Source organism: Canis lupus, chromosome 1, assembly GCF_003254725.2.
Source record: "Canis lupus dingo isolate Sandy chromosome 1, ASM325472v2, whole genome shotgun sequence".
Classification (NCBI taxonomy): Eukaryota; Metazoa; Chordata; class Mammalia; order Carnivora; family Canidae; genus Canis; species Canis lupus.
Genome location: NC_064243.1, coordinates 112,742,696 through 112,761,967, shown reverse-complemented (window position 1 = coordinate 112,761,967; position 19,272 = coordinate 112,742,696). Strand labels below are relative to the sequence as shown.

Sequence of the window (19,272 nt, the reverse complement as noted above, 5' to 3'; positions counted from 1 at the left end):
CACCCTCTGGCTTCCCTCCCGTTCAGCCCTCCACACGGGTCTCTGCACCTCGCAGACCATGCCTGTGCCTTCTTACCAGAGGCTCCACCCCCTTTTCTCCCTCTCCCTGGGGTCCCCGGCCTGCCCCCTCACCCCGGGGCGGCTAGTCCCTCTTCTCGGTCTCCCAGACCCTGGGAAGCCCAGTGAAGATGTTCAGGTCAGAGGGTCACTGGTGGCCCCTGGGAGTCCAGGATGAGGGGTCACCGCCACACCCCCATCCAGAAAGGGGGCGGGAAGGGGCAGTGAGGCTGTGGCCTGTCTGGCCAGAAGGAAGTGTCTGCGCTGTGGCCTGGTCACCCCCGCCCCCAGGACCTGCTGGGCTGCCGCCGCCCCCAGGCTGGGGCCGAGTAAACACAGCCGCCGGCAGCTGGGATATTTATACCAAGGTCCGGGCGTGGGTCCAGTGCCCACCACAGCCCCTGCCCTGCCCGCCTGCCACAGCCAGCCCCGAGCCAGCGTGGCACCAGCCGGCAAGGGGACACACCGCAGACGCAGCCTCCACTCAGCACAGAGGCCACTGGGCGTGTCGCTCAGGATGCCAACGGCTTCCCTGGGGACACACCATGCCCCCCCCCCCCTTGCTCCAGCCCTGGAAACACCAGCACAAAACGCAGACCTGCAGGACACAGTGCCACCCCCCTGAAAACTCAAAACACCTCGAAGATCACATGATGCAAAATAGAGACCCACACAACAGCTCACACACCGAAGTCACCAGCCCACATGTGGGGAGACAAAACGCAAACACCATCTGCTCCTAGAGCTGAGGATACCAGTCCCTGAATGGACAGATGGACACACACACACACACACACACACACACGAGGAATATGACAGCAAGCATGCTGGAGACACACCCCACAGACGCAACGTGCTCCGAATACCAGTGATGCACACACTGATCCCAAACATCACCCAGAAACAAGCCGCCCACAGCACACAGACGCTGCGAACTGCCGCACACAAGCACTGGAAAGCCAGCTCCCACAGCAAACTCCTGGAAACACCTTTCTCGCAGACGTGTAAACATGCACAGAAAACATCCGCATTTCAAGTCAAACTTCCCGCAGAATGCACGAATTTACGCCCCGAGAACAACAGCAAAGGTGCTGAGAAAAAGCTCAGACACACAGCCCGCCCCAGGGAGACGACCCACTCCTGCACACAGACTTGCTGAGACACACAGTGTCATGTCACAGAGCCCAGAGAGAACACCAGCTTCTAGACCGAAACACAAAACTCGGACCCACGGAGGGGACACGTGCTGGGGACACACTCTGACAGTACCTGCCCACACTCAGCACAGCTGGAGGGCATCTCAGGGTGGTTAGAAACCCCCATGCTAGACACAAAACTCAGAGCAAAAAGCTTGCGCGCGTGCGCGCGCACACACACACACACACACACAGGGGTCCTGAGCGTGTTCAAATATACATTAGAAACACAAGATACCAATCAGGTTTGGAGGAAGGGGCTTAAAAAAAAAAGGAAGGGGCTTTCTCTCATCCCCCTCCCCCACCCTTGCTCCCCCCACTCCCTCCAGATGACCTAGCTCCCAGGCCTCTAGGGGAGGGGGCAGGAAGGCCTGAGCTGGCCTCCCCGCCCGCTTCCTGCCCCCGTGGGGGCCGGACGGGAAGCTGGGGCTCCGGCCGGAACCCAGGCTCCCCCCACGACTTCCCTCCCCTCCAGGGCTGCCCGCAGAAGTGGGGGAGGGGAGCGGGGCGCCCCGAACCCCCGGTCCTGCCCCGCCGCTTGGCTAGGGGCCAGGACTCCCTCGTCCCAACGGCCCCCAGCGCCCCTGCGGCCGGAGGTGCCGGGTAGCAGGGCAGGGGCCGCCCGCAGGCAGTCCAGGAAGGTGCTGAGCCCGCAAGTTTCCCTTCCTGGGCGGCCTCCCCGCCAACTCAGCCGGGCCGGCAGGTGGGCGGGGTGTGTCACGAGGGCGTGGCGAGGGCTCAGGCGACCGCGGGGCGTGCCACCCCCAGTGTGCGGCCAGGACTTGTCCTCGGGCCCAGGCACGGGCTGGGCGTGCGAGGGCCGCGACCCTGGGGGTGTGTCTGGGTGTGTAGGACTGCTCCGTCTGGGACCCGGGGTGTGACAGTGTGTCTGGGTATGACAGGCCAGCTGCTGTCTGCCGGGCCTCGTGGGACTCCCCCGGCCTGAGTGTGTGGGGCCAAGAGATGTCAGACTGAGTGGGCATGACGGGCCTGCAGTCTGTGTGACCCTGACGTGTGTCTCTATGTGTGGTGTGTGTCTGGGTGGGACTGGGCTGTGTCAGGTGGTGTGCGCGTGCACTGTGCCTGTTTGTGAGCCTGACCCCATGGAGGATGTTTGTGTAACTGTTGGTGGGTCCCGGCAGGAGTCTCTGTTCCATTTCCTGACGGGGCTCCGATGCTGGGAGGTGCATGTCTGTGCGTGGCACCGTATCCGGTGTGCAGTGGTCGTGACTGTGACCCTGCAGAATGCATTTGTGCGGCTGTGTTCTGCTGTGTGCCGGGGAGGCCCCAGACTGGGCTGTGCACATGTAGTGGGTGGCATGCATGGGCTGCGTCCACCAGGTGTCAGGAGTTTTTGTGTATCCCCTGTGGCTCAGAGAGGTGAAGGTGTCTGGGGAGACTGTGGGACACTGTCCATATAACAACCTGTGGAGAGTGTGAACGCGTGTGTAGTTGTGCCGCATTTTCACAGGGCTCCAGTGGCTACGGTCTGTGTCACCACGTGCTTGCAAATGTCTCCACACAGGAGGCTGGTGAAAATGGTAGCATGTCCTTACACAGTGACCCCCACCCAGGGTGATCCCTGGGCTAGGAGCAGAACAGGACCGGGCCCTGGGGAAGGGCAGGAGATAGTGGGGGGGGAATCAAAACCTGGGACACAGAGGGGAAGCTGCAGAGGCAGAGAAAGAGGAAGGAGGAGAGAATTCATGGGCAAGCCCCTAACAGATGGGAAGAGACAGGGCAGCAGATGGAGGGCCACCCTGGCTCAGGGCACTGGCATTTCCCACTTGGACAAATGGTCGCCCTGCAGCTCCCCTTACCCTCATTCAGTGGAGGGACCCTCTGAACCCCGAAGTCAAATCACACTCCTCTTCTGTTCCAAACCTGATGTAGCACCCATCTCCCTTGAAGTACAAGTTCTCACAGGCCCCCAGAGGCCTGATGTGGACCGGGAAGCAGTCCCAGTGCAGGGGTTGCAGGCCTAGATCCTCAACTCAAGCTGTTTCGGTTCGAATCCTACCTCTGCCACGTGCCAGCTGTATGACCTTAAAAAGTAGCAAACCTCTCTGTGCCTCAGTAGTCCCATCTGTAAAGTGAGCAGCAAAGGGTCTCTGTAGCAAGAGCTGGCAATTTTTTTCTGTAAAGGGCTAGATAATAACTATTTGTGACTGCATACAGTTTCTACTCAGCCCTAAGTGATGTACAAAGGAATGGGCATGGCTGTGCTCCAATAAAACTTTATTTACAGACATAGGCAGCAGGCCAGAATTGGCCTGCAGGTAGTAATTTGCCAACCCCTGCTCTGCTGGGCTGTGGGAAGAATAGGGGAGCTCCTACACCCGTACCTGGCAGGGGGACTATTATCACTCTCTGCCGCTTGATCATTTATCAACTGACTCAGCACCCAACACCCTTCCCCTTGTCCCTCCCCTCCAACCACATTGGCCTTTCCTCCTAGTGTTGCTCACTCCAACTTCATCCTCATGGCCAAGCTCTGCCTAGGTCTTCCTACCAAGAACACACTCCCTCAGGGCTCCCCCCAGACTGCCTTTTTGACTTCCTTCAAGTCCCAAATGCTTACCTCCTCCAAGGAGTTCTCCCTCCTCCTCTCAGTCTATCCTGCTTTCCTGTCTTAGTGTCGCTTTCCAGATCTACTTCCCAGAAAGTAGGTTCCAGGTGGGCAGGACCTATTCCCTTAATCTCTCTGGGCTCTGGCTTCCTCACCTTTACACTGAATGTTATCTCACATAACACAGCATCTCAGAGCTTTGTTACTGTGATCAATGTGTTAATCAATTTAAAACATTTGGAACCGAGCACTAAGTGCTCAATAAATAAATCTAGCGTCCACCGGGGAGTACTTGGAGCTTAGCGAGTGCTCCGCAGGTGTCGGTGGGAGGAAACGAATGAGAGCTACACGAGGGGGCAGATGGAGCGGGAAGCCGGGAACGTCGGGAATGTCGGGAGGGGGACCCAGTCAGGGACCCAACGACACACAGAGACCCCAGTCCTCTCTCCACCTTTAATGGACCCCGGGGATGGGGGGGGATGCCTGGGGCGCGGTGTCCTTAAATACAGCCCGGCGCAGCGGGCGGGGGCGGGGCCGGGCCTGCCGGTGGGCGGGGCCTGCCGGACGGGGCGGGGCCTCAGCTGCACTTGCAGGAGCGCACGATCATGTTCGACAGCTGCTCCACCTTGGGCTTGCGGCCCACGTAGTACACGATGGGCAGTGGCTCCAGCGCCTGCGGCACGCAGCACGGCGCCGCCGACGCGCCCGGGTTGTGCTGGTTGTACAGGGCCAGGACCTGCGGGCGGGGTCAGGGCCGGGGGTCGTGGGCGGGATGTCCCCACCCGCCCCCTGCCGGTCAACAGCCCCCCCCCCCCCCCCCCGCCCTCCCTCCGTCTCATCTCGGTCGGATGGGCGTTCAGTCTCGGCCTCTCCGCATTTGCCGCTCCTGCCCGGTCTTCGGTCTCTGCATGGCGGGCGGTCTGTGGACTCCGGCCTCTTGCTCCCCTACCCTCCTCGGTGGAGACGAGGGTCTCCCCAGACATCCGTCTCCCGCTGCGCCCCGTCTCTACCTGCTCAGACCTTGTCTCCATCCCCTCAGATCGATTTCCCGGTCTCTCTCCACCTCTAAACTGGCCAGTTCCCCTCTGTCTTTACCTGTTCGTCTCCCTCCACTCCCTGGGTCCCTGCTTGCTCCCCAGCCCGTGGCCAGACGCACCTTGCTGTACTGCGTGTCCAGGCTCCAAATGTAGGGGCAGGGCCCCAGGCAGAAGTTAGCGTGGTAACCCTTGGGCTCATGGATCCACTTCCAGCCCAGATCCTTGCGGAAGTCAATGTAGAGCTGCCGGACGCAGCAGTTCTTCTCCGTGGAGCTGCAGGCGGGAGGGAGGAGCTGGGGTCAGGAGGGGCTGCTGCAAGGGCAGCCGCCCCCTACCCACCCCCGGGAGGACACCTCGGTTGCCCCTAGCACAGTCCCCATCTCGGTCTCCCCTGCACCGCCTGTGACAATGACAGCAATAACAGCAATAGCAACGATAAACACTAACACCGACAGCACTCAGGCTAGTCCAGCACCCCGCTAAGTGCACCATAGTAAACCTTATCTCACGCAAAGCTCAGAACAAGCCTGTAAGAAGCCAAAGGACTGTCCACATGCATGCACTGAGTTCGATGTGGGCAACAAATGTTTGTTGATCCCGTGTGCTTGGCTGGGATCTACTAGGGACTCAGTACAAATGAAACAGAAATCCCTGCCTTCTGGGGCCACATGCTAGGGCTTGTCATGTTGCTCCTCTGAACAGGGCTCAAACACCACTCAGGGCAAATGCCCAAGTCCTCACCAGGAACCACAAGGTGCTTCCTGGTCTGGCTGGCTGATCTCAACTCCCTCCCCACTTTCCCTGACTCCAGCCACACTAGCATCCTCCCGTTCCTCAAACACAGCCCTGTCCCAGGACCTTTGCACTTGTTCTTCCCTCTTCCTGGCTTGTTATTCTGACAGATACCCACTCTGGCTTGGTTCTGCAGTTCATTTAAACATATGCTCAGATGTCTTTTACACAGGGAACCTCTCCTAGAACACTGGCTGACATGCAGCAGGCGGTCCATAAATATCCAAAATACCAATCCAAATGATCATGAATTCCACTCAGTATAATAATGGCATTTTAGTTATGGAAGAAAATTTGACAATGTCTGTATCTGAAGTAGGGCAAATCTTTTTTTTTTTTTTTTAAGATCTTATTTTTGGGGACACCTGGGTGGCTCAGTCCAGTTGAGCATCTGCCTTTGACTCAGGTTATTATCTCAGTGTCCTGGGATCGAGCCCCACATCGGGCTCCCTGATCAGTGGGGAGCCTGCTTCTCTCCCTCCCTCTGCTTCTCCCCACTGTGCTTTTTTTTTCAAATAAATAAAATCTTACTTTAAAAAGATATTTAATTTTTAAGTAATCTCTACACTCAAATGTGGGGCTTGAACTCACAACCCTCAGATCAAGAGTCGCATACTCTACTGACTAAGCCAGTCAGGCACCAAGTGGGACAAATCTTGATACCTGTTGAAGCTGGATGAGAATTCATGGGACTTCATTATACTATATCTTGGTTGCTTTTGTCTACATTTCAAATTTTCCATAATAGAAGAAAATTTTAACCAGAATGGAAAAATAGTCTCCAATATCTAGTTTTTTTCCTCTTCCTCTATTTTCCATTTTTTAAAAAAAGACTTTATTGACTTATTCATCAGAGACACAGAGGGAAACAGAGACATAGACAGAGGGAGAAGCAGGCTCCTCACAGGAAGCCCAATGTGGGACTCTATCCCCAGACCAGGGTCACGCCCTGAGCCAAAGGCAGACAGTCAACCGCTGAGCCACCCAGGCATCCCCCTCTATTTTCCTTCTTAAAACTTATTGCCACATGGGGCACCTGGGTGGCTCAGTCAGGAGAGCATGCAACTCTTGGTCCCTGGGTTGTGAGTTCAAGCCTCACATTGAGCTCAGAGATTTTTTTTTAATTTTTATTTATTTATGATAGGCACACAGTGAGAGAGAGAGAGGCAGAGACACAGGCAGAGGGAGAAGCAGGCTCCATGCACCGGGAGCCCGACGTGGGATTCGATCCGGGGTCTCCAGGATCGTGCCCTGGGCCAAAGGCAGGCGCTAAACTGTTGTGCCACCCAGGGATCCTGAGCTCAGAGATTAAAATATATTTTTTTAAATATCTATTTATATAATATATTTTATACAATATATGTGTGTGTTAGGTTTTTTAAAAACACGTTGGAGAATAGTGATGTATAACACTCTACTGTTCTGGACTCATAATCTCTGTCCCATGCTCAGAAGTTAAAGCCAATCCTATGCAGCTGGAGGCCCAGGCTCCTGCTTGTCTGGAAGGAACTGGGACCTTTTATGTGCTGGCTTCTGGGGCCATGGCTGAGCTGGGCAGGGACCGTGGCTAAAAAGCTTGATTCACGGGCAGCCGAGAATGCTTTATATTCCAGGTACATAACGTATGAAAGAAACACTATGCAAAGCTACAAGTGCAGTATGATCCAAATTCTGTTTTGCATAAAAGGACTGGAAGGAACTATATTCAAATGTTGACTTTTTATGTGTGGTGGTATGATGGGTAATACCTTTCTGTATTTTCCAAATTCTTTTTTTTTTAAGATTTTATTTATTTATTCATGAGAGACAGAGACAGAGAGAGAGAAGCAGAGACACAGGTAGAGGGAGAAGCAGGCTCCATGCAGGGGGCCCGATGTGGGACTCAATCCCAGGACTCCAGGATCATGCCCTCAGCTCAACTGCTGAGCCACCCAGATGTCCCTGTATTTTCCAAATTCTTAACAGTGGGTATGTGTTACTTTTAAAATGGAAGGAAGGAAGGAAGGAAGGAAGGAAGGAAGGAAGGAAGGAAGGAAGGAAGGAAGGAAGGAAGGAAGGAAGGAAGGGAGGGAGGGAGGAAAGGGGAGGGGAGGGAAGGAGAGAGGAAAAAACATACAGTGCCCTCTCCACATCCACACTACTAAAGGACTCTACAATTTGGGCAAAATAAAAAATATATGGCTATGTATAAGTGTTTCAAACAGAGACTATCTCTGGAAGGAGACACGAAGCCAAGAAAACTGGCTGCCTCCTCTTCAGAGAGGGGTGGGTGTCAGAGCTGGAGGGTCTCTGAGAATCCTTTCTAGATTTGGTCCACATTCACCTATTTACCCTTTCAAAAATTAATCAACAGAGAATGAATTATCTCCAAACCCTAAGAGACAGGCCTTATTATTATTCCCATTTGAAGGGTGAAGAAACTGAGCCCTGAAGGAGGGAGTGCTGCCTGCCCACACACAGCGGGTAAGTGGAGATTGGGGCTGGGTTCCCACCCAGGAGCCTGAGCATGGCCATGTCAGCTCAAGCAGAGCGGGAAGAGGTGATGATACAGCATTTCCTGGGGCAAGACAAGGCCTCTGCAAAAGCCACAGAACCCTGAGAAGGGAGCCAGGAAACCAAGATCCCTATGAGCTCAGCCTGGTCCCCCCCCCCCCCCCGGTCTGTTTGAGCCTCAGTTTCCCCATCTGTCCAGAGACACAGGGGATGTTAGGTCAAGTGAGGTGCTGTTAAGGGCCAAGGAGGTTATCAGGGAGTCCATGTTTGGGTTCAGCAAGGATCCTGAGCTCCTGGGGCTCCTGGGTGGCTCAGTGGTTGAGCATCTGCCTTTGGCTCAGGTCATGATCCCTGACGGAGGGATCAAGTCCCACATCAGGCTCCCGGCAAGGAGCCTGCTTCTCCCTCTGCCTGTGTCTCTGTCTCTCTCTCTGTGTCTCTCATGAAGAAATAAATAAAATATTTAAAAAAGGGGGGGGAGATCCTGAGCTCCCAAAACCATAGGCACATATGTGTGCATTTATAGACCTATTTTTGGTGAAATTTCCTGGCTTTCAGTTTCTCAAGGGGGTCCTAAACTCAAAAAAGGTAAAGAACCCTCATCCAGAATAATCTTTCACTTCTGGCTCAACTCCAGCTGCTGGGGGTGTTCTGAGGTCCTGAGATTTGAATAGTCTGTGACTCTTATCACCCACCTGGGACATTCTCCATGTGGGGTCCCCACAGCAGCAGATGTACCACCTGCAAACTTGTGCAAAATGCAAATTCCCTGGCCCCACCCCCAACCTAATGAACCAGAAACTGGGGGTGGGCTTGGGCTGGGGGACAGTAGGCCATACTTAACAAGTCTGCAGGTGACTCTGAGGCGCTGGGTAACCCATTTGTTCAGGGCAAGTCTGAGGCCTCTTGCAAAGCTTCTAAGTACAGTGGGGTGGCCATGCTCAACATGGAGCTTGAACTCACAACTCTGAGATCAAGAGTCACACGCTCTACTGACTGGGCCAGCCAGCCCCCGCCCCCACCCCACCCCCGGCTTGAGAAGCTCTTGCAGAGCCTTTCTGCCATCAAGTCAGGGCTGGATAGGTAAAAGAAACCCACTTGGGGACCCAGGACAGGCTTAAGGGCGTCACATTGTCCTTGGGTGCCGGGGAAGTGTTCAGGGAGGCTAGTTGCCACAATCTCACATCACCGCCAAATTCACTGCATCTCTGCCCCTCCCACCATCTCCTCTCCTGCTGGATGATTTCAAAGTACAGACCATCTACCATGTCATATCATCCATAAATATTTCCCCACACATCTCAAAAAAAAATCAGGAATCTTTTCAAACATAACCACAATACCACATAAAAAAGAATTCCCCAATTATTCCTTGATATCATCAAACATATAGAGTTCATAGTTCCCCAACTATCTTGCAAACATTTTTTTTTGTTTTCATTCGCCTGCAGAAATAAAGATCCAAATAAGGTCTACAATTGGTTGATGTATCTATTCAGATCCCTTTAGAAATCTACAGAACTGTCTACTTCACCCCCCCGACACCTAGCTTTGCATTGCATTTGCTGAAGAAAGTGGGTCAGGTTTCCCACAATCTAACCATTGCTGACTGCAAGCACATGGTGTTGTTTAACATGTTCCTCGGTCCCTGCGTCTCTGGAAAATTGGTAGTTGGATCTACTGCCTTGATCAGCTGCAGGTTCAATTTTTTGGTCCAATTTCCTAGGTGACACCATGACCCTACCTAAGGAGGCTCACATGGCTGGCTGCCTCCCTTTGTTAGATTTATTAATGTCACTAGCACTGAAGACCTCAATCCGTGCATTCATTCACAGGGTTGCGGGTCTGAAGGCTGGGGCTGAGCCTGGGAGCAGAACTGACTTTCCAACAGGAGAACAGCATATAAGAAAGCCCAGAGGTACCATCACAATATTAGCCAGGGGAGGGACAAGGTCAGGTTATCATTCTAATTCTGCAACACCTGAATCTGAATTTCCACATTTTAAGGAAGCCAATTTCTCAACTTTCTTAGATTGCAATATTCCAGCATCTTAGGGTTCTAACCCTCCAGCAGCATTTCCAACTTGCTGGGATTGCCACATTCCCACTCTAGGATCTTGCCATTTAGAATTCCAACATTACAATATTGCATATACCAGCGTTCCATAATCCTGAGCCCATCACTCAAGAGGTCCAAGCTGCCACCTCCTTAGATCCCAGCCTTCTGAGATTCTAACATTCCAACACTGAGCCCCAACCCTCTAGGATCCCAATACTCTGGCTTTCTCCAACCCCAACATTTGTGGATGCTAGTATTTCAACATAGGCTTCCACCATTCTGAGCCCAATAGTCAAAGACTCCAATCTGCCAATGAATGGCACAGGACTCCAACATGTGTGATCTTCTAATTCTGAATCCCCAAATTCTAGGAGTCCCCAACATTCTGTGAGTCCAATGTTCTCAGGTTTCAGTCAGTAATGCTGAATCCTAGTGCCCTACAGTCCCAACATTCTAGAATGCCAACCTCCCCCCCTCGGAACTCCCACATGCTCCTTGTCCCTCGTTCCAACTGTCTGATTCCAACACACCGGCGAGAAAGCAAGCTGATCTCAACACTAGGGCCCCCCAGAGCACACACCATCCCACCATTCTAGAACTCGGGCCTTGTCCTCTGAGCCTTCCAGGCTGGAAGAGATGCCACCCCACACATAGCACCAGCCAGGTGCCCTATGTGGCACACCTGGTCAGCCTAGGAGGCCGGGTCGAAGGCAGAAAGGTCACCTGAAGCAGTAGTTGGTGTCCAGGGCCCGGCGCTGCCGGGAGCTGTGCAGGTGCTGGGCCCTCTCCAGTGGGGTGGCCATGAGGAGCAGGAAGGGTCGGTTCATGCCATGAATGGTGGCCAGGTCACCTCGGCGGCTGGAACTGAACCCTGCTTTGGTTTGGAGTTGGGGGTGTGTGGGGGAGACAGACACACACTCTCAGATGGATGAATAGGGACAGGGGCAGCGGGAGGAAGACTCTCTCTCTCTCTCTCACACACACACACACACACACACACACACACACACACACACACGCTGGCATGGGGCTGGGCCAGGGAGATGGGCCTCACCGTTAATGTCTACTTGCAGTGTGTTATCTTTGCTGTCACAGGAACAGTGGGCACTGAGGCGAAAGCCCTCGACTTCCCCTGTGGGAGTGGGGAGGGGGAAGCCAGTATGAGGTGTGGCTCACCCCGATGCTGCAGGGGGCGGGGAGCAGCCCTAGGCGCAGGTGTGGGGTGGGGTCAGGGCTCCTGCCTGCCTCTTCCCCCACCCCCGCCTGCCCCCTCCCTGCACCCTCTTAAGAGTTCCAGTTCTTGGCCTTGCTTCCTCCTCCTCCTCCCACTCCTCCTCCTCCCCTCCTCCTCTTCCTCCTCCTCTGGGTCTTAGCTCAGAGGTCACCTCCTCCAAGAGGCCCTCCAGGACATAGGCCCCACCCCCACAGTGGCACCACTTTATTTTCTCCATAGTACTTACCCTCTCTGACACTGGCATCTGCCTATTTATTTTCCCTCACTGTTCTCAGTGGAAAGCAGGACACCTGGGGGCAGGGATTCCTGTTTTCTTGCTCCCCGCTGGGCCTAGCCCACAGTCATAAAAACAAACATCTACTGCAAGGCCCTGTTCCAGACACTCTGCGAGCATTATCTCCTTAAATCTTCACCAAAGCTCCCCATTTTACAGACACGGAAGCCAAGGCCCACAGAGGGGAGATAACTCGCCCCAAGTGGGAAAAAGAGATAGGGCTGGGATGCAAACCAACAGGGCAGCTGTGGGAGAAGTTTCTTGAACGAATGAGTGAGTGATTTCCTAAGCTCCTACTAGGTGCTGGGCTCTGTCCTTGGTACTACTGTAGCCTCAGCAGTGATCAAGACCAGCCCTTGTCCAGCGGCCCAGGACACTCCTCCCAGCTCCCACCTGCTCCTGAACCCCCTACTCTCAACACCTGGCCGAACCACCACTAACCCCACAAGTCTCAACACTATCCCCTTCCCCCAGGAAGCCCTCCCAGACCCCCTCGGATGGGTCCAGGCGCCTGCTCCTGACCCCCACTGCACTCAGGGCCTCCCCACCCTGACACTGCTCCTTCAGGTCATTGCTGCCACCTCAGGCTTTGCTAAGACTGTCTAGGTGTCTGAAAGTGACTGTGGGTCCCCGGAGGGCAGGACCTAGAAGTGGTCTTCATTACCACTGTACCCCCAGCATCACCCCACACAGGGCCAGTCTCAGAGCAGGGACCTACTGGCACTTGTTGAGGGGAGGCATGAAAAGAGGGAGATTAGGAACGGTGATGTGGGTGCTGTGGGCTCAGACAGTCCTCTCACAGACACATCAGATGTGTCAGGCTCTCCCTGGACTCAGGTTCTGCCTCGAACGCTCCTGCCCCCCTTGTTTTCTGGGCCGGTTCCATTTATCCCTCAAATATTAGCTCCAATGTCCCATCCTCCAGGAAGCCCTCCTGACCTAAGGCTGGGTTAGGCAACTCCCTTGGGCTCCCCTTCCCAGCCCTACTCAGTTTTCAGGTCTTTCCCTATTTCCCCCACCCCAACAGTGGACCAAGAGCTCCATGAGGTTAAGGCTGGGATTATTTGGGTCACTGCTGGATCTCCGGCATCACACAGCACAGGGCAGGTGCTCAGGAAATGCAAAAAGCGTTCATCGCTCAAGTGCGAGGGTTTGGGAGGAAGGCTCTTGGCTCTTTGGCACCAACATGGGGTGGCAGCTGCTAGGCAGGGCGGCCCCCAGACAAAGAAGGGGATTGATCCCATTTTAAAACAGGGGTGGTGCAAAGAAGTGGTCCTCACCTCCATGGCTCAGCCACTGCCTCACGACTCCAGTGACATCAAAGGACAGCCATTCTGGCGTGTCGCTGGGCGCCAGCAGCCGGTTGCTGAGGTAGCGCCAGGAATCATTGCTATATTTCTGGGGGATGATAAATTGGGGCAGGGGGAGACAGTGAGTAGATGCTGCTCCACACCCCCAAATACACTGACTGTACCCTTACTCATTCTGCTCCACCAGACAGGCCTCCAGAGAATCCCACAGACAGTCCCCCCTAGACATCCGTGCTTGTGGAGCCCCTTTAGGAACCACCCACCCCCAGAGCGGCCCTGCGAGGAGAGAGACCCCCGGGGCCAGGGAGCCAAAGCACCTGGACAGCCCAGCCTCTGCCCTGAGCCCCTGTGGCGCCCTCCCCAGGCCTGAGTCCTCTCACTGGTGAAATACCAGGCCCCTTTTGGCTTGGACAGCCTACCACGCTAAGATCGTCCTTGTACATCCTGAGGTCCACTGAGCATACAACTCTGCAAATTTAGGGGCGCCTGGGGGGGCTCAGTCAGTTAAGCATCTGCCTTTTTTTTTAATTTTTATGTATTTATGATAGTCACACAGAGAGAGAGAGAGAGAGGCAGAGACATAGGCAGAGGGAGAAGCAGGCTCCATGCACCGGGAGCCCGACGTGGGATTCGATCCCGGGTCTCCAGGATCGTGCCCTGGGCCAAAGGCAGGCGCTAAACTGCTGCGCCACCCAGGAATCCCCCAAGCGTCTGCCTTCTGCTCAGGTCATGGTCCCAGGGTCCTGGGATCAGGTTCCACATCAGGCTCCCTGCTCAGTGGGGAGTCTGCTTCCCCCTCTCATCTCCACCTGTGCTCTCTCTCGAATAAATAAATAAAATCTTAAAAAAAAAAAGAAAGAAAGAAAGAAAGAAAGAAAGAAAGAAAGAAAGAAAGAAAGAAAGAAAGAAAGAAAGAAATGTTCTGCAAATCTGATGCCCTGACTTCTGAAACTCTAACTTTCTAGGGGCTATATATTAGAAACCATTCTGGATCTTCAGGACTCCGTGGTAGCACCCCAAGAATTATACATTCAATAGGCCTGAGAAGTTCTAGGATGTTCTCCACACCCAGCACTCAGACATGCCCCAAAATACAGATGCTGCAGATGCCTGACACCCACATGCAATAATCCTCTGGGGCCAGGCACATCACTCCAGGCACTGGCTGCATAGAGCAGAGTTCTCTAGACTCCAAGAAGTTAACAACAGACAAAATTCCTTTGTTGTAAGAGCCAACCACCCACCTAAACCTAACGTTCCATACGACGTGGATTCTAGGTCTCATAACCTTCTAGAGACTCCAGCCCTTCCAGACACCCCCATCTTCCTGGAGACTCTAAACCTTCTAGAACAGAACTATCCAAAGGAACTTTCTCTGATGATGGAAATGTTCTTTATCTGTGGCATCCAAAATAGCAGCCACTAACCACATGTGACTACAGAGTACTTGAAATATGGCCAGTGAGACTGACAAATTGAATTTTTTCTTTTAATTTTAGTCAACTTAAATGGCCATGTGTGGCTAGTGGCTCCCCTATTGGACAGAACGGTTTGGGAGCCTCTAACCTTTCAGGATTCCAGCCTTCTAAGTGTTTCACACCCTAGGGGGCTAGGAGTCTGAAAGTTTCAAAGAGCCCTACGATTCCATGGTGTGCACACCTCTATTCTCCAGGGTCTATGTGGACCCTGGAACCCACGAGCCATCCTGCCGCCCACCTTGACCCAGTGCGCATGGCCCACCTCCAGGGCCTGGGCCCCCACCTGGTACAGCTCCACATGCTGCTCCGCTTTTAACTTGAGCCTCAGCAGGCGCAACTCTGCCCGGGAGAGCAAGACGGGCTCAGGCACTGCTTCTCGGAGCTCTGATGTGTTGAAGAGCATATATATGCTGTGCGGACTTTTCTTGACTTTCTCATAGATTTCTAGGCAGGACGAGCAAAGAGGATGGATGTCAAGGGTTGGGCAAGGGCAGGCAGCTGGCACACCCCAAGTCTAGGAGCATGAGCTCCAGGGCTGACAACCCTCAGTTAGAACCTGTTTCTGACTCTTAAGCTGTGTGATCTTGGGCAAATGACTCCCCCTCTCTGGATTTGTCTCCTCTATAAAACAGGATCCTAACCATCCTTCTCTCCCATCATCTGTAGAGTATCCACGCATCCACTTGGCACATGGCAGTGGGGGGCTGCTGTGTTTGCTCAGTCCCCCTCCCCCCAGCACTTGGAGCCTCAGATGCAAATTCAAGTGGTACAGGATCAAGGGCATTTGGATCAGACCTTGCTTGCCTCTGCTGCCTTCCAGCTCTGTGACTTTGAGCAAGTCACATTCCTTCCCAGAGCCTCACTTCCCTGCTATTTTTTGGGAACAGGCAACCACATCAAGCTCCCTAACTTCCAGCAGGCTCTTCTAACTGAAGCGCTGTGTAGCTTTGGGCAAGTGAATTCTACTCTCTGAGCCCAAGCCTCATCTGTAAAACGAGGACCGACCACAGGGTTATAGTGTGACATAGGTGAGATGACACAGATAAAGCATGTAGCAGAGCCTACACATGGGGGTGGTGCGCGCTCATGTGTGTGTTAAAAAGTGCTCACCACTTGCCAGGTGCAATTCATAACTTTCCAAGCGTTAAGACATTTAAACTTCACAACCGCCTCAAGAGAAAAAGATGGTCATTATACCCATTTTATAGATTGGCAAATAGGTCATTTGCCCCACGGTGACATAGGTAGGGAGCTACAGAGCTGGGATTCAAACTCAGGCAGTCTGGTCCCAAAGACTGTGCTCTTAACCCCTAGGCTCTGCTGCCTCCCTGCTATTGTGCCATTATTATTACTATTATTATTATTATGAAATCCTTCTTCCCTTCTCTTCCTCCATCAGCTGGTTAGACAAGTCAAAGTTCATTCTAGGTAGGAATGGCTTCAGGGGCAGGGGGATGGAGAAAATTAGGAAGAGTGCTTTCTAGTCTAGGAAAAGTTAGGGATGAGCCTGCAAGCCATGACCTTCCACTACTGGGGAACATGCTTTAGGCCTCTACAGTTGGGGTACAGAAATGGTGGAGACAGGATCTGAGGAGAGAGGGGATGGAAACCCCTCCCATGGGCTCCTGCCCCTACTCCTCCCTAACTCTAGCCAGGCTAGCCCAGCCCCCACAAAGCAGCCCTATCTCGACCCAGGCCTTATTCAGCAAACCCCAAAGGAAGGGTGGCTCAGGGGCGTGGAAGGAGGGGGGGGGGCAAAGAGGGAGGGGGAGAGAAAGGAGGGGCAGGACCCGTGAAAAGGAGGGATGGAGACCCGAGGAGCAGGGGGGAGGAGAGAGAGCGAGACAGAGGGAGGAGACAGCACCGGGGAGAGCGTGCAGGGAAATGCAGGAGAGAGGAAAGGCAGAGATGGGGCAGGCACACGCGGGAGAGACACGGGGTTTGGGGGCCAGATGGAGGCAGCCTGGGAGGGGAGGCGAGGATGGAAGGTGTCAGCGTTAAAGAAAGGTGAAGCGACCACGGAAGAGGTGAGGCCGAGCTGTGGGTGGGGAGGGGCGTCATCTGGTTGGAGCTGCCACCCAGGCGTAGGGGGACCCACAGGTGCACCACTCAAGACAGAGTGTGCGAACAGGGGCACCCCACCCCACCAAATCTCCACGCCACGCGGGCCACCTGGGTCCCCGCGTGGGCGCCGGGGGGGCGGGCCCAGCGGCAGCCCCGCCCCGCGCAGGGGTGAAGAGGGCGGGAGGCGCCGCCGCCGCGAGGGCGGGGACGCGACCTGCCCCGTCTCGCCCCAGGCTCCGCGCGCGATCCCCGCCCCCCGGGCACGGGAAGGAAAGGGAAGGGAGGACGAGGCGGCCGGACGCTGGGGTTTCCCCGGCCTCCCGGAGAGGAACTGGGAATCTGGGGTCCAGGCTCTCCCCGTTCAGCCGTGCGGGGTCCTCCTCCCCCCGCCTTCCGGGAGGGCAGGCTCCACCCTCCGCGCGTGGCACCCACGTGGGGCTCCCTCACCCCGACCCAGTCGGTTTTCTCACCCCGATCTTGCAGAGTCGCACCCACCCACTTCTCCCCCGAGGGCTCGAGTCCTCACTCAGCCCACTTCCTCCCCTCCCGCGGCGTGGGGGGCTCGCTGCTCCCGGCACGGCGCTATTTATGTCTCCTTGCACCCCCTCCCCGCCCCCCTTTCCCCTGCTTGTCTCCCTCTCTCTAAACCCCTTCCCACCGCCCAAGTGTCCTGGGGGCTCGCTCGGCTCACGTCCCTATGCCAAATACTCGGGGCACCTGGCGCGCATCCCGGGGGGCTCCGCTGCCCCCCCGCTGGGACCTCCCCCCACCCCACGACCTCGGGCCCCCTTCTTCCCCGCACTCAGCAGCCCCCTCGCCGCGTCTCTGTGGGCCCTCCCCAGCCCCGCGTGTTCCCCGCGCCCGCTGCGAGTGGGGCCGCTCTTCACTTCCCCGGCACCTCGGGGCTTCGCTTCACCTAGTTTTTCTGTCCTTGAATTTTCTCGCCTCGTGACCCCTGGGCCCTGGGTCAGCTTTCCCCTCCTGGCTCTCCTTTCCTTTCTCAAATGCTGGGGACTTCGCTTCTCCCGAAGCGGGCTCCCTCTCTGCAGCCCTCACCCCAGGACCCCCACCCTCTAGTGCCCGGTGGCGAGGGAAGCCCTTCTATCCTTCCACACACCCCCAAACTGCTTCTCTCCCTCTAGGGGGCTGCCCCACGGGCCCGCGTGTTCTCACGGCCCTCTAGGAGCGGTCCACTAAGCCCCTATCTCCTCCTCTCCGGGCCAGATACCCGGGGGTTAGGGAGCTCAGTCCTGTCCTCTTTGAGACCCCCTCCCGCGTTCCCGGCAACCCCGGGGGTCCTCTTCCTCTAGCCGGTTTCCTCTGCCAGTAATTTCCTCCCCGTGACCCCTGCGCTGCGGCGCCCCCTGGGGGCTCCCCTCCAGGGTCCCCGGCCCCTCTGAGCTCACTGTTGGTGTTTTCCACCATTAGCACGCGGGTGACCTCCTTGGCGTAGTAGTCCGCCTCGGGCTCGGGCTCCGGCTCGGCGCTCTCCCCCGCCACCCGGTCGCGGGTGCTGTTGTAGAGGGCCAGCACGGCCTCGGGCAGCGGCCCGGGCGGCACCTCCCCCTGGCTCGGGGGGCTGGCGAGCCGCAGCTTGGACAGGATCTGGCCGCGGATGGCCTCGATGCGCTTCCGCTTCACCAGTTCCATGTCGATGGTCTTGCAGGTGGACAGTCCGGCGGCCGGCCGGCCAGGCGTCAGCACTAGTAGCCGCAGCAGCGGCAGCAGCAGCGGCAGCAGCCGCAGCCCGGAGGGCGGCATGGGGGAGGCGGCGCCCCCGGCACTGCCGAGAGCGCGAGCGGGGCTGGGGAGGGAAAAGGGAGGCCCCGCCCCTACAGGGGCTGGGGGGTCTCCCGAAGAAAGGTAGGAGGGTCGGGGTTGGGGGTGGGGTAGTTGAAGCCCTCAGCGAGAACGGAGCGGAGGTGGAGGGGAGGCTCTGATGGGCGGTTTCTCGGTATCCCAAGGAAAAAACCGAGATGGGCGAGATCTGGTACCAGAGGTGGGTGGTCCTGAGCAGGGGGGTTGAGGCAGGTCCGAGAGAGGTCCCGTCTCCCGGATCCCGGAGAAGGGTCCTTGGATGCGCGGGGGCTCAGGAGAGAGGCTGGGGGTGGGGGAGCGGCGTGCAGGGGGGTGCGCCCGAGGTCTGGGGTCAAGTCTTCGCGGGAGTCCGGGTTGGCGGCTCCTGAGGGCTGGTCCGGAATGGGGGCGCCGGGGGGGGCGCCGTGGAGGGGGCAGGGAGGGAGCAAGCGTCCGAGGCGGCGGTGGGGGCGGTCTGGGGTCCCCAAGTCCTGCCTCCTGGCGGGGCAGCGCCGCGCCAATCGGTCCCCGCGCCTCCGGCTCCCAGCGGCAGCGGAAAAGTCTCAAAACTTTTTTTCCTCTTCTCCCAACCAGCTCGTCCCTCCTCCCGCTCCTCCTCCCCCTCCTCCCCGCAGTGGCGGCGGCGGCGGCGGGGGCGGCGGCGGCTCGTCTCAGACTCTGGGGCCTCGGGCTGCTCCGCGGCGGCTCCTTCCTCCGCTCCCGGCCGAGGCCGGCCCGCGGGCGGCTCCGAGCCGGGGGGTGCCCCGGAGGGGGCGTCCCCCCTGCCCCCGGCCGGGGGCCTCGCTGTCTGGCGGATCCGCGGCGGGAGGAGGGGGTGGGACGGCCCGGGGCGCGAAGGGCGGCGGCGGCGGCGGCGGCGGCGGGGACCGGCTGGGGCGGCGGGGGGTTTTG

The 19,272-nt window shown here is 56.5% G+C and overlaps 1 protein-coding gene across 2 annotated transcripts; it reads right to left on the bottom strand.

Moving 5' to 3' along the window:
• Positions 1–4,261: 4,261 nt before the first annotated feature.
• Positions 4,262–18,334, bottom strand: TGFB1 (transforming growth factor beta 1). Of its 2 annotated transcripts, none has more exons than XM_025424893.3 (7): positions 17,970–18,334; positions 14,783–14,943; positions 12,992–13,109; positions 11,258–11,335; positions 10,927–11,077; positions 4,979–5,132; positions 4,262–4,558 (listed from the first exon to the last, which is right to left on the bottom strand). In XM_025424893.3, the coding sequence occupies exons 1-7, from the start codon at positions 18,322–18,324 to the stop codon at positions 4,400–4,402; spliced, it is 1,176 nt and encodes a 391-aa protein (XP_025280678.1). In that variant the 5' UTR covers positions 18,325–18,334; the 3' UTR covers positions 4,262–4,399. The 2 variants fall into 2 exon arrangements, with proteins under 2 accessions (XP_025280678.1, XP_025280679.1); XM_025424894.3 differs by having other exon boundaries at positions 10,927–11,074.
• Positions 18,335–19,272: the final 938 nt, after the last annotated feature.

Excerpts from the sequence above, each read along its gene's own strand:
- TGFB1 (XM_025424893.3), bottom strand. The coding sequence starts at position 18,324 with ATGCCGCCCTCCGGGCTGCGGCTGCTGCCGCTGCTGCTGCCGCTGCTG. Across the intron at positions 11,078-11,257 it reads ACTGCAAGTAGACATTAACG|CAGGGTTCAGTTCCAGCCGC; the intron begins GTGAGGCCCATC and ends TCCAAACCAAAG. Across the intron at positions 4,559-4,978 it reads TGGACACGCAGTACAGCAAG|GTCCTGGCCCTGTACAACCA; the intron begins GTGCGTCTGGCC and ends CCCCGCCCGCAG.